At 33.2% G+C, this 15801-nt stretch overlaps 1 protein-coding gene across 1 annotated transcript in view; it reads right to left on the bottom strand.

Moving 5' to 3' along the window:
• LOC117109848 (partitioning defective 3 homolog) overlaps positions 1 to 15801 on the bottom strand; it is a gene marked incomplete at its 5' end in the record, with an annotated part of 82273 nt that overhangs the window by 46829 nt on the left and 19643 nt on the right. The window contains one exon of the mRNA XM_033252292.1: positions 4389 to 4493. Coding sequence (XP_033108183.1) covers positions 4389 to 4493 — 105 coding nt within the window. The remainder of the gene's footprint in view (positions 1 to 4388; positions 4494 to 15801) is intronic.

Here is a 15801-nt window from a genome sequence, read left to right as displayed (position 1 = left end):
AGGTTTGCAAAGAATATAGGCTAATGGTATCATTCACCAATGAATCTAGATTGATACCATAAGAGCTAGCCATACAGAACTTAACTTAAGAATTTAAATACACAATGTGAACTATTGCTTAAGTTCAATAGCTTAGTAACACAGACTACATCTTTAGTAGAGAGATTTGATAGTAATCCACACAATACAAGTTTGTACTGTTGCGCTTTAAGGTGTGACAACAGTGCACACGTTGTCTGACAACCTGACACCTTAAACTGAATGATGTTACACAGGTAACCCGGCTCAGACCGAGAGGCGTTGATGGAATGAGAAGGAACTTAACAACGTATCATCACCTTTACCTGTTCAACTTAACAAAGGCATCAATTTTAGATTAGGCTGACTCACCAGCAATCTGATCTATTCAATTCTTTGATTTATTCTTAACTTAAACAATACACAATTGCAATAACATGTTTCTTTTACAAATCATATTTACTTAGAGACTGAGCTAAGGACTACTATATTATTGTAAATTTAATTTAGGCTACAAAACAAGTCTGATATTTTGAGCGGCATACCTATGGGGATATGGGCCATCCATAAGCAGGGAGAAATTATTTGCACCCCATGTTTTGCCCACTGAAAACATGACAACCAAATTAATTACAAACAAATAGTTAAAGGCAACCATTATTATTAGAGAAAGAAAATCACCTCATGTATTATTAGTATACCACACCTACAGGTATCATTCTTCCCCTTACCACATCGCTCCATGCTCTCCCCCCCCCTCCCCCACCATTGTGTCTCTCAACAATAATACACTAAAACCCTACCTTTGGGACACCACTATAAAAGGGACAAGAGGATAAATCTTTCAGCAAAGATGAGATGGAAAATACAGTATATTCTTTTTAACACTACAGTCAAATCCTATTCAGGGGATGTCCCTAGGGGGACACTGTTTGATTCCATCCAAGTGTGTCACCTATACCCAGGTTATATTCCAGCCTACAAAACACAGATGTTGACCATAACTTGCAACATTCAATACAACCATAAGTCACATGACTATTATATTCCAGCCTACAAAACACAGATGTTGACCATAACTTGCAACATTCAATACAACCATAAGTCACATGACTATTATATTCCAGCCTACAAAACACAGATGTTGACCATAACTTGCAACATTCAATACAACCATAAGTCACATGACTATTATATTCCAGCCTACAAAACACAGATGTTGACCATAACTTGCAACATTCAATACAACCATAAGTCACATGACTATTATATTCCAGCCTACAAAACACAGATGTTGACCATAACTTGCAACATTCAATACAACCATAAGTCACATGACTATTATATTCCAGCCTACAAAACACAGATGTTGACCATAACTTGCAACATTCAATACAACCATAAGTCACATGACTATTATATTCCAGCCTACAAAACACAGATGTTGACCATAACTTGCAACATTCAATACAACCATAAGTCACATGACTATTATATTCCAGCCTACAAAACACAGATGTTGACCATAACTTGCAACATTCAATACAACCATAAGTCACATGACTATTATATACCAGCCTACAAAACACAGATGTTGACCATAAGTTGCAACATTCAATACAACCAAGTCACATTACTATTATATACCCCCCCCCCCCCACATCTAGATGTGTATAAGAGACCTATACAGTACTGTAACTTGCAACATTCAATATAAACTTTAGTCACATGACTATTATACACCAACATACAAGACACATATAATATGTTTGTTGACTATAACTTTCAACATTCAATACTACCCTTACCATTTAGTCACAAGACTACTGTCAACACAAATATACAAGACACAGTTGTTGACCAGCGTTGTGTCTACTGCATGATCCGCTGCTGATGATCCGATCACATGAACCGCATCAGTGCCTACTTAGCCCAACAGGTGGCTACCTCCAATAGTGCTTCTTAAATCCATTACTAATAGTTTACTTCTGAACTTTTAATTTCTCACACATCGTTGCATGAGATGTTAACAGCGCATTCCATTAATAGATAAGCCACGTATCTTAAGTCTTATGAACGAAACAGGTCAAACAAAACTATTAAGATGGTGGTTGATACCAAGTTACCACCACTGGTGATTATCAAACCTGATAGTATAACGAGAAATTTGATATTTTCCTCAGCCCCATGACATCTTTTAAAAAGTGGCTACCTCTAATTATCTTCATTAGAAAACAGTTTATTATGTAAAACTTTACCTGACATCTCTACATTTTGTGGTTTCTGATATTTCTTAGAAGTAGTAAGAATCTATTCAGCTGTTTGTAATCAAAATAGATTGATGCTGTATTAAATATAAAAAAAAAATTCCGACAAATTGAAAAGCTACAGTAACTAACAGCGAAGTAATTTGTCAAATGTAAACAATTGATATTTTTAGTGAACAAAGAAAGGTATTCATAATGTATTATCTACCTTATATTCCTTAGGTGAGACTTTTTTTAATATTCCTTGTTTTACGTACTTAGTTTTTTAAAGATCATCAGAGGAGAACAAAATAAAAATAAAATTTTGTTTCTTTATTTAGCAAATAGTTTTGCCAAAAACATCCAGACAGACGAGAAAATAAAAATAAAATTGTATTGGTAAATGTAAAATATTTAGGTGGTTAAATGCTTCAAATTTATATAATTAGGAAGAAATCATATCTTTGGAGATTTCAAGGCAGCGGAGGATGTAATAAAAATAAAGAAAAACTTTTATTTTTTTCTGAAATTTCCACTTTTTCATGGAGGCGGGTGCGCTAATTGGCCTAAAATAAAATTTTATTTTTATTCGCAATCATCAATATTTGCAGTCGGCGGGTTAATTAAACAAGGTACAAAAAAAAGTCTCGCCTTAAGATAAAGTATTCAAATAAAAGTTTCCTTCCAAAGATATTATTTTCCTCCTCCAAATCAATTCCAAATACCCTTTCATTATCTTCTCTTTCTTTAACTTAGATATCAACATTCCACAACTGGTCAAAACTTGCAGGTTTGTTTACAGTTCACTAATTACAGGCATTAATTGCTATAACATTACTTAAGGATCACTTGACCTGGTGACCATTTTGAGTACGCCAAAGTACATTGATTTTTTGAAGGATTGAATTAGATGCCAAAGTCAATTTGTAAATCAGACATTAATTCTACAGATGCTGTCATTTGGAGACTTATACACAAGGAAAATGCAGAGTAAACAACTAAGATCTGTATTTTACTTATCTCACACCTATTCCACCAAATGTCAAGTTAATAGTAGTTATCATTAATAATTAATCATTATACAGTAGTTCTATACAGTCTTCAATAGTATAAAAAGACAAGTAAAGATAATGCTGGTAATCATTCACTTACTGAAGATTTAGCTTTAGAATCTTTAGTTACTTTAAACTGCAACATTTCAATTCTGTATAGTTGACACTATTCCTTTGACAACAATAGCATTTGACGTTGTCAGACCACCATTACCAAATCTTAAAACACCTTGCTTGCATGAGATTAGACTCTTGGAAAATTAAAAATTCCATTAGATAACGGCATAAATATCAGCCAATTTGTTAGCAAAACTAATAGATACAATCACTCAGCTACGTAATTCCTACATTGGAACAGACGTGTGCATTAATATTCCGACATCCATTTTTACGACGACGAAGTGAAACTAACCAGACAGGTTCTACCAGTCAATAATCTCCCAAGGCATTGTTACCTTTTTTGACGTTTCAATGAGGTCTTTGAAGGGAAGGCAATGTCATTACCGATTCACGAATAGCTATTTTTTCCAATCTCAATAGATTGTTTAGAAACTTTGGAATAAGGATAAAGCAATTGAGTGTCTGTACAAAGGCATCTAGCCTTGGATTTATAAGACTTTCTATCATTTTACAAACATGGAAATTTGCATAATCAACTAATCCGTGTTATTGATGAAGTAATCTTTAAATATTTCAATTGGTTCATAATAAGTTCATATTATTATTTAAAAAACGTTAAGTTAAAAATACAAAAAAAAAAAAAAAAAAAAAAAAATACATCCCACATTACATTCAATATTTTTATTATCATTAATATATTGATTAATTGAATGATTAATAGATTTCAATTAAAAATTATTTCTAAAGATATTTCAAATTTTTAAAAAATAATTAAAACTCCTAAAGAGGAAAACAGAATATATAAAACAATGATAAAAACAATAAATGATTCTGTGGAATACTGTATGAAAACTAATGACAGTGTTAACATTTATGCAATGATTTTTTATGACAATAAACAATAATTAAAATGATAATAATTATTAAGCAATTAATAAAGAGGTCGGGATACCTTTTCTCGATCATCGGCAACATCTACAACCAGGTCATCGGAGTCTAGTATACCACCATCACTGATGCTTTGCACACTATGGACCGTGATCCAATAATTTGAAGTCTATAAAAACAACAAAACAAGGACAATGTATAAAATGTCATTAAATGTTTAGCTGTAGGAGATCATAAGTTATCTTTGTTTTATAAGGCTCAGACAGCAGTGGTAACAACAGACAAGATAATGTATTAGTTGTAGTGATGAGTTGCTGATGATTGACAGTGGTACAATGACAATAACGTGATCAGAGTCAACCAATGATGAAGGTTGATGACGAGTATGATTAATAACAATCATAAATGACAATCACGATGATTATCAGATCCAGATCAGTACAGATGATCAATGGTGATGATAATGATGACATAGGATGATAAGGCCTAATACAAAAATTATTAGTTTATCACCCTCGCCCACATGTCTTCTATGGTATTGAAAAAAAAAACATGTTGGGAAAAAAAAAAATTTTTTTTCCCCCATTTTATTTAGTACTGTAAATACCGGCACTGATAATTAGTAGGTATTTGTTGTCTTTATTATCTAAATCATGTATTTTACTTTGAATATCAATGTTCCAGCAGACAACCAAAGGGTGATTTGGCTTTAGAAAAATAAAAAATAAAAAGCCTTCCTTCTTCATCACTTTTGCAGCCTAAATAAACTAATCATTTTTTTATTGGGCCTAATCATCATGCTAAAGATGCTGATCAATAATGATGACGATGATGATGGTGATTAATGTTCATGACAGAAAAATTAAATCACCATCCTTCCTCTTTAATATTCTACCTGACACTCTTCAAACATTTAAATAAATTTTGAGCAAAATAATACTCAAAACTAAGCCAATTAGACTATTATTACAAGCAAGCCCCATGAGGGAGCTGTGGTTCAAGTAAAACACTGCCCTCAATAGTCAGTGAAGCACATCCAAGCCATGAAATTTACACAATGTGTGCTAAATAATGACCCAGATCCATTTTAGTACTCTGATAATTTTATATTATTATTTTATTATTATTATACTTACTGTATCTTTCTTTTTACATCAAAGTTAATTTGATTACAACAGTTATAATTTACAAATTATTTAAAAATCATAATTCTTAATTAAATAATTTCACCTTATAAAGTTCAACTTCTTGTAGTTCACAAAAGAGTAGTGATGATAAAGAGAATAAAAAAAATAATCAATATTGTAAATGTAATGCACTCAGAACTCCTGAGTTTACTGAATGCAACCTCTCTCTGAAATGCAGTATGACATGAGATACATTTCTGTGGAAACATTTATACACAAGTAATCAATTTTTAAAGTACCAATCCAAGGAGAGCAGGTAATAACTTTGGTAAGTCAACATTTTATATTATCATTTTTTAGTTTTCATCCTTTAATTCAACAATTTTGTATGCTGTATTTGTTTTTTTGGAATACATGTATGAAATGTTCACATTTTTTTATCTTTCCTTGTTAAAATATAAACTTCCTAGAAATTATTAATTCAGTCATTGGCTGCGATGTTTATGCATAGTTGACATGGACGTTGATTGTTTGAAAATACTGCATCATGCGACATGACAATGGTCATTCATGTAGGATTGGTAGTCTTCACTGCTTTATTTCCTTAACTATTAAGCGCATACAGGCAATACATTATGTACATGGTAGCCCAGATAATGCAAAATAATAAATTTTTGATCATCCCTTCTTCAACCCCCAACAAAAGGAAAAGAAATGAAATTGGGAGCAGTGAAAGCTTCAGAAATTTGACGATGAGGGTCTGACATGTCCAACAGCAAGGTCGGAACCAAGGGGCCGACTAGAGCCTCGATCAGGGTCCCAGAAAAAAAAATTCCTGGCGGGGTTCATGGATAGAGTTTTTATGACTTATTATGGACCAAAATTGTGCTTTTTCAGACCACAATATTATGAATTTCCTCCCCCCCCCCTCCCGATTCCTCGCTGGTGCCACCACTGATAGGGAGACATGTTACTTTTTTCAACCTGTTGATCCTCAGGTATTCGATGTACCCGAACATGTGCTCTTGTGTTTACATTCAGTTACATAAGTTCTATTAAAGTGACTTACCGGTAGGCATACTCTAGTTGTACTATAGTTAACAAAAAATCAGAAATAGTGTTGGAGATTTTTTCTGTGGTAGGAAAGGAACATTTTTGTTTACGTTGCCACCTTAGTGTTGTAGTAAAATGCTCAGAAACTAAACTACTATTAATTTAGCCAATGTTAGAATTGAATGACTAAAGTAGTTTGGCAGTCATTTATGCTATGTTGTGATTATTTTGGAAAGGGAATTAAATGAAAATTGAAAATAATAAATAAAAACATTATGTAATGAATTATTGAATGTGTTAATTATATTTTCAATTGGCTGTATTAATTATTAATGCACTAAAATTAATATTTGATATTTTACAGCAGTTAATTTGTTATACCTATATGACAGCCCCTCTTGAGTCAGCTTGCTATAAGCATGGAAGTTACAAAAAAGAATAAAAGAAAAAAGAGATTATCTATTTGTCTGACACATTTTGGTAGTTTGTTCTCAGCTAATCTTCATCAGCTTTTACTATATTCAATTGATGTATTTTAAAGTACTTAGTCATTTTTGAATTTAAATTTTTTTATCCAATTGATGTATTCTATCCAATTAATGTTTTTTTCAAATTACTAAATAACTTTTGAATGTATTTAAATTTTTCTCAATGTGAATTTCCCAATTTCTACATTAATATATATATTATTCTTATACATTAATAATTTCCTAATTGTATATTAAACAATTATATTTTATGAATTTTACCTGTCTTACTTATATTAGGCCTATATTGAATTCTTTTTAAAATTAATTATTGTCTGGCATTTTTCCTGTTTGTCTACTTGTCTCCGATTTTTTGCAATAAAGATTGAACTGAATTGAATAGTAGCTGATGCTTGAAAAAAAATGTAAATCACTGAAAGAAATGTGTTAACAACCGGAGAAATAAATATGGCCACAACTTGGAAAATGAGGTTAACTTCTCTTAATAACTAAGTGGAAAGAATCTGAGAAAGTCTCAGTTGGTCTGGGAGGCTTAGGTATTCGCAGCGCAGATGACAACCATCACACTTACATAACAATCAGATCTAAATCGTATTTCCTATGAGTACTCAAATATTCTTCTTATTTAACTTGAAAAGGTCTAAAGGTCTTCATAGATATGCATAGGATTAATGTGACGTATTTCTCTTAAGTCCTTCACTAATCTCATCAAATACTGTAAAGGTTTCACAAATGCAGGCACTTCTTAAATACATATTGGCCGTATTCGACTGGTCGTTCTTTGTTAAACCACGCCTACCTGCGCAGCGGTAAAATCCTAATCAACGAAAACGACCAGTCTAATAGAAAACTTGTAAATACTCGACAAAACAAAATGGCTGTATAGTCACCACGATACACATTGTGTAATCAAGATTGCTTCAACTTGTGGTAATATGGGTTTTTTGTAAAAAAAAAAATATTTTCATCCAGTTTTTGAATTCTGTTAGCCTACAATTATTTTTTGACTCCATGTGGGTAAATATTAAAATTTTTATTTTATGAAATTTAATTTAAGTTATATTAACGCAAATGTTGTTTATAAACTCACCAATCGGCCATGTTTGTTTTGGTCACATGGATAACTTAACGCTGATTAACGCACTCTGGTTTACATTAATTTTCGTTGTCAACGAAGTCTATTTAACGAAACAGTCGAATGAAAATAATACTCAACGAAAATTTGTACTCAACGAAATGAACCAGTCGAATAAGCCCATTGTTAGATAAGGATTGAAAAAGAAAATCAACCCTCAAAATTTCAAATAAAATATTGAATTCCCCATTAAGAAACAACATAAACGTAGAGAAAAAGGTAGAAGAATAACCCATAACTCAGTGAATCATTGTGCTGAATTGCGTATGAACGTGGTCCGTGACTACTTAAGTTACCAACTATCAATAAGACACAAAATGTAAAAAGAAATCATATGATCTCCATGTTACATAGAATAGTGAAGAGTATATGATTCGAACCAAAGACATCATAGGATGGTGAAGTATAAAGCTTAAGGGCCTATAGATTAATAATCAAATGGACTGACCTAAATAACTTGTCCTCATTCAACAATGGATTGATATGTCTAATAACATAACATTATAAGTATACTGCACGGTACAGTAAAGTTATATCCCTAAAATCCAACCGTTTCAGATCTAATAATTAAACTATTTCACTAAACAAAAATCACCTCCTTTATCTCTGATATGCAAGTCTGAAAATGCTACTTAATTGAACACTCTGGATGTTCAATACTACTACAGTAACACTGATAAATTACTGTAACACTGATAAATTACTGCAATAAAAATGTCACATAATGTGGAAAACTCAAGACGAGATGACATGAATAAGAATGATCTTCGTATAAAAGCGTCCTCTGTATAGATGACATACTGTACAGCTGTTGTATACAACAAAATCACAAAGATAAATGAAAAAAAAATAAATACTGTATGACTGTGAATACAGTTTTACTGATTAAAGTATGACATACCTTTTACTATGACAAGACATGATTATATTATAAATAATTATATGTTTATACTAGGGAATTGGTAAAATACACAAATCAATGGTGATGTTGGTAGTCCAGGAGTGGATACTTAATTGGATACACCAACAAATTGCGTATTCTTTCTCACACATGAAAACACCCCTTAAATAATAATAGAACAGTCGACTCCTGGCGCCAAGCACAAGCGGCCCCGCCACCATGCAACTTCCTCATTCTTTTTCGAATATGTGAGAAAGAATAGGCAATTTGTCGGTTTATCTAGGTAAGTATTCATGAAGTAGACTGTAAGTATAAGAAGGCTTGCCTCCTGTCCCGAGTCCCAATTCTATGAATGAGCTGATTTGATTCTTAAAAACCCCATGGATTTTCCTCGTAAACAAACAACGCTACTTCTTAAGTCAGCTAGCGTAATGTAGGGTAGAGCCACCTCTTGAGAGAATCCAGTTGCTTATTAATCCTGCCTAAGACCCACCAGTTTGCGCTGTGGATTTTTTTTGTCTGGTACATACAAAATGGGACTCTTTCCGACTTTAATTTGAATGCAATTCTATATTCTCCTTTGTATATTTCAAAAATTTAGGAGCCTGGCCTGGGATTTATCAATCTCAGCTTAGCAAATGTCTTAAGTCAAAAAAGTTAAGATGTCTCTAAGCAAATATCTTAAGCTGATTTATCAAACCATATTAACAAAATCTTAGCTTAAAAATCATCTAAGATTGCGCATGCGTACAATCGACTGTTTAATTTTAAAATTTTAAGCAATTTTGAAGCTAAGCAATATTGATAAATTTGACTTAAGCAAAAAAATGGACTTAATGCGAATTTAAGCTGATTTCTTGTTTGATAAATCCGGCCCCTGGGCTTTCCTCCCCTTGAATCTACCCACTATGTAATGTCTGTTGTAAATCGGACTATGTTACATTCAGGTCATCATTGTCCCGAGGTCATTAATATGTTTAATACAATCAATAAAAAAAAATTTAAAAAAATTAAAAACCTATTTATGAACTTGCACACCTTGTGACAATTAATCAATAAAGGTGTCATCTATTAAATTGCCGTGATGATCATGGTAATGTTTCTGATTGTCTTTATTTGAAACACGACCATCATCTAGCACACCCAAGTATTATCAAGGTACCGAAAGCAATCAACCATATTAAAGTAACTGCCTTCCTTTGAAGTTTTCAATGTTCTTGTCCCTAGAGAAATCTTTATGAAAGCTGATATGCTATGCCGGCTCCTTTACTGGAATGTGTGATTTACATTTCGCATAATGGTTTAACACTTTGCTTTTAATTTGGCATGGGTCTACTACACCAAAGAGATTTCAAATAGCACACGGCTTTTGAGATCTCAAAGACATTTACTGTTTGCCAGCCGATGACAATAGATTGTCTGAGAAACTTTGACTTTCAGTATCACCTTTAATGATTGATTTGTAACAAGTCAATGATTGGCCAGGACAACAATCCTTCAATGAAATATGACATGAATTAAAATTGCTTTTTCATTTCATAGTCGCCAATAAAGTAATTTATGATCAGCTCACTTTAATAACAATTGAATACTCTTTTGTATTAAAAACTATAAGTGAAAATAAGGATTAAAATAAATATTCATATATAAATTAAAAGAAAAAAATTGTATGTATGTAGAATAGAATAAAAATAAGAATTATTTTTGGTGTGAAACACACTCAGGACAATATACCGGCCATGATTCATGCTCCCTATTCTACTTATATTACATCATATTTTAAAATATTACGGTATGTGCACACCATACTTGAGTTAGCATCCCTACTCTCTTCTCCATATTTTCCATTTAACTCTCTCTCTAACTTGCTTGTTTGTGGTAAAATACATTGTGGCAAGTCTATATCAAGGTTTCTTTTCAGGTTTTATTGTCAGTATCACCTCCTTAGTGTATTACTACAGCATTTACAAATCGCTATTAGCAATCAAAAGAAATTAGCAATCGTATAAAATATTTCAATAATTTACTCTTAAAAACCCAATGCAAGCACTTGTTAGATGTCCCCATATTGTTTGTCCCCAATATTAATTTCTACAAGACACCTAGGAGAGAACTAATAATGGTTGGTGATGACAGGTAAATGGACTTGTTGAGGGGTTATTTATTGCACATCAGGAGGAAGACAAGAGTGTTGAGGTGTACCTATTAAATTTGGAATTGAAATGTGAACATTTATTGAGATGAGATTGTGATCCATGAACTTTTGACCCGACCTCTGTAAAACTAATATTACAAGAGACCATTATGAGTTTATTCCTTTTTTCATGTTTCTAGACCAGGCTTATTAATAAGGAAGAAAAGCTGCCTACAGCTGTACCTACCTAATCTATGCTAACCCTGGACACACTGAGACACTCATACTGTACAAGACATTGCTGTTACATATGTGGGTTTATAGAAGGGAAGAGTGTTACTTCAGTGGAAAATGTGAGGTGCGAGTTGGAAAATGCGAGCTTGCAACTCGTACTTTCTAACTCGCAACTCACACAAAAGAAACTATCTGGAAGGAATGGGCACTGAAAACAACCATTTTCGTTGATTCATAATGCTCTCTGTTATTGCTCACAATTATTTGAATTCCATAATTCGAGATAATAATAATGCATTTGCAGTATTTGTCAATATACACAACTAAATCTCACAGTACTTCACAGACAGATAATTAGAAAAAAAAAAGAGAACAATTTTCCAAGATCATGTATCTTGTCATTATGTTACTACTGGTCTAAGCATTCCGAGTCAGGATAACCACTGATTCCATATTGAAATGGATCTGTCAACTAGATATAATTTCAGCTCAATCGTATTCTTCACAAGTTTTGCAGGTCAATTAAATACAAGGAAACAATAGTGATGAAAACCTATGGCAATGAACTCTGGTTGGCATTTCATTATATCAGGTTGAGTCCATTACATGAATTTGAACTATGGTAATTAATGCAGCTGAAATACCAGGTTCAAATCCAATGACCTATCAACAATTATTTAAAAAATACACTGTTACTAGAGATCTACTAATTAAACATAGGTTGCTATGACATATACAGTACTTATTAACCCAGGTTGGATAGAAGGATTTATTCGGTGTAAACCCCAAAGATAACCCACTCCTTACTTCCAGTGGGGTCTTTCTGGTGGTGATTGTTCAGTACACCGGCAGACAAGAGTGTACTGCATTGTTTAACGTGCTCATGGGCCATAACGCACACGGGACAAACGGCATAAACATTTCATCTGAAAGACGGTGCGCTATCGTAACTTGCATTTCAGCCCTCCAGCTGAGATACAAGCATTTTAGCCCTCCAGCTGAAATACAAAGGGAGCAGCGATAGGGATTGAACCAGGGACCAAGAGATCGCCACGGTTTAGTGCACACATTGTGGCTACTGTACAGGTACACCAGTTTAGCTGACTGAGCTAAGCTGCTCTGCTATTCTATTCATTTTAAATACTCAAAAATTAAATTGAAATAATACATTCTTTTGAATACTTACAGCCAGTGACATATCTCTGAGGGAGCTGAGACAAGGTGATGATGTTTATAAAGGCTTTATCTATCACACCATAACTGAAACAGAAGACTTTTTCACCATTCTAGTGGCCTAAAAACTACTGTCCAATCAGATGGTAACAAATCAACATTCCCAGATTTCTTTGCAGATTTACAAACAAATTTACAAGTATTTAAACAAACTTTAAAGTACCATAAATTCTTAGTACACAAATCGCCTATAAGTTCCTTCCTCATAGAAAAAAATAGACACCCCACAATTCACCAGCAACCAAGCTTTTTAATGCAGAATAATAAATAACAAAATGAGTTGAGATATTAGACGTTTGAACCAGAAAAAATATCAGCCAGAGAGTAAATCAGGAGGTTATTCACCTCTGACATCCCCGATATAAAAGGAACCAGTGTGAATGCATGAACAAAATCATTGCCTAATATATCATACCAAAGATACTTTACGACATCTGTATCCCACCGTTGTCGTTGTCGTTAACAAAGAAAAAAAATTGCCATTACAACTTCCTTTATGAAAGGAAAATGATCATATAAATCAATGTATCATGTACAAGCTAGGGTTGCTCATTTTCAAGGCTCTGCATGAAATTTCACCGGTCTATATCAGCAGGCTGGTGACCCACACAAGCCATCTCGATCAGGTCTCCGCTCGGCTGATCGCTCATTGCTCTCCGAATACAGAACTAATAATCTCTGAGGATCGAGGGCTTTCAAATTTGCAGCTAGGGAAGTCTGGAACCAGCTCCCACAAGACGTCCGTAATTTGTCTACACTTTGTGAGTTCAAGTCTGAACTTAAATCTTTTCTTTTTATTTCTCATTTTGATCAAATACAATAACTGCTTTTTCCCCGTCTTTCACTGGCCGGCATTTATTTTTTGGGGCTATTGTCTCGATTACAACTCCTGAGCACCTGGTCGTCTGCTGGCAGGGCAAATGTGTTTCCAGTCCCTTTGTTCGAGCCACCTAGGTAGAGGTCTGGGAATGCGCCAGGGTGGTGATGGATGGTGACCCTGAAGAATATTTGCATTTCATTTTGCCTATCTTTCCCATTTATGTCAGGTCTGTCATAAATAAATATACATAAAAATAAATAAATAATTTAAATAAAATAAAAAATTTCATATAATAATGCAGAAAAAGGCTACATCTACACTCTGCAGGTGGAAAACGGCGCCGCGAGCAGCTCTACCAAGAGATGGATACGTGCGCCTAATAAGATGACATTATTATTATTATTATTATATTTTATAATAGGCCCTACATTCTATTTTTAGGACTATGTTATTGTTATATACAGTAGAACATGCTCCTTTGGGACAACGATATTAAAGGGACACTATTTCGGGCACTCAACGAGGGAAAGCATATCTTTCACCAATCATTTGACACCAATATTAAGGGGACGCTTTTTTGGTCCCAAAGGTGTCTCTTTAATAGGGGTTCTATTGTACGAAACAGAGAAATACGGTACTTAGTGTATTTATAACAGAGATGTATAGGCCTAACTTTACATCCCTTAGGACTACCTCAGAGCTGGCTTGAGTAAATGGAGAATAAATTAAGTTTGTTTGACTAGTATGCATTCATGATTATGCAGGGACCAGTAGGATATACAGTAGCTTCTATTGTTGTTGAAAAATTGTATGTTTCTGTTGGCTGGATGTCAGAACACTGTTATTATCCCATTGGTATCTAAATATTGCGATCCAAGGAGCAAAAACAGTTTTTATCCTAGAAATTAAGACCCTTGAAAACATGAATGGTAAACATGAATGGTAACACTAATACTAATAGGCCCCTAGATGCAGTTGAATCCACCTATCGATAAGATGAAAATTTGAGCAGGTAGTCAGAGTGCTTATCAAGCACAGATTTTGTAGAATTGTGGAGGAATAACAGCTTGTTTAGGCTGTGAGTTCCATAACTACACTTCTGTAAATTCATGTTAATAGTTCTACTTGGTGTGATGACAATGAAGATTTTCCTTTTTCGTTGAACAGTGATTAAGAATCTCTAATGGAAGTACAACACTGGATGCAGTTGAATCCACCTATCGATAAGATGAAAATTTGAGCAGGTAGTCAGAGTGCTTATCAAGCACAGATTTTGTAGATTGTGGAGGAATAACAGCTTGTTAGGCTGTGAGTTCCATAACTACTCTTCTGTAAATTCATGTTAATAGTTCTACTTGGTGTGATGACAATGAAGATTTTCCTTTTTCGTTGAACAGTGCAATAAGATTAAGAAGCTCTAATGGAAGTACAACACTGAAATTATGCGGATTAGATTTCTGAATATCAAAAAGATACTTTATATTGGTACTTCACATACCTAAAAATTGTTGTAGGTTCAATTCCTTGAAGGATTAAAAAAAAAAATTCCATCAGAGAAATGTAATGTATTAATAAACAAAGAGTGAGGCCTCACTTCAAGGAAATTTCATTTATTTTGCTATAGTACTGCTTTAAAAAAAAAAATAAATAAATAAAAAATTATAGGCTCCACTGGGCTTTGGACGACTAAAAAAAATCTGCAAAAATAGACACAACATGTTGGAGCATAAAATGCAGACACTCGCCTTGTTTTGAAGATGTGGGTCTTCTTTAAGTTCTCTACTTCATTTGTCTCCAAATCATTTATAAATGTTTGTAAACAAGTCTGGCTTTCTGGTTCTACACTTTTAGTTAAATAGCAACTAAAACTAAACTTTGCTTCTTCGTGTATGCATGTACCAATTAAAAACTGACACAATATAAACTAACAAGTTAATAGAGCATAATGTGTGTAATTGTAGACTTAAGAACTGTATAATAATATTTACTAATGCTTGAAGCGTTGTTGATTATTTAAATCACTGGAAAAATGTTAATGTCGAAAACTCAACCTTTAAAGTTACTCCTTTTAAATTTTATAATTAATTAATCAAAAAGCATGTTCCTCTCTTTACTGTTATATTATACAGATCATAATTTCACTTAGGAACTAAAAGTAATACAGCACTGTCAAATGATATTAATTTAAAAGAACATTATCCAAGTCATGCATAGTAACTCAGTGCGCATATAAATACATAGTCAACTGTCGCAATAATAAGTTTCATTCAAATAATCTACATGAAAAGAAATGTTACACATACCTGGTAAACAATGATACAAACATTAAACCATTGTCTATAAAAGTATGCT

This window comes from Anneissia japonica, unplaced genomic scaffold (assembly GCF_011630105.1).
Source record: "Anneissia japonica isolate Jap-2015-1 unplaced genomic scaffold, ASM1163010v1 scaffold585_len4108843_cov191, whole genome shotgun sequence".
NCBI lineage: Eukaryota > Metazoa > Echinodermata > Crinoidea > Comatulida > Comatulidae > Anneissia > Anneissia japonica.
This window is presented reverse-complemented; position numbering and strand designations above follow the sequence as displayed.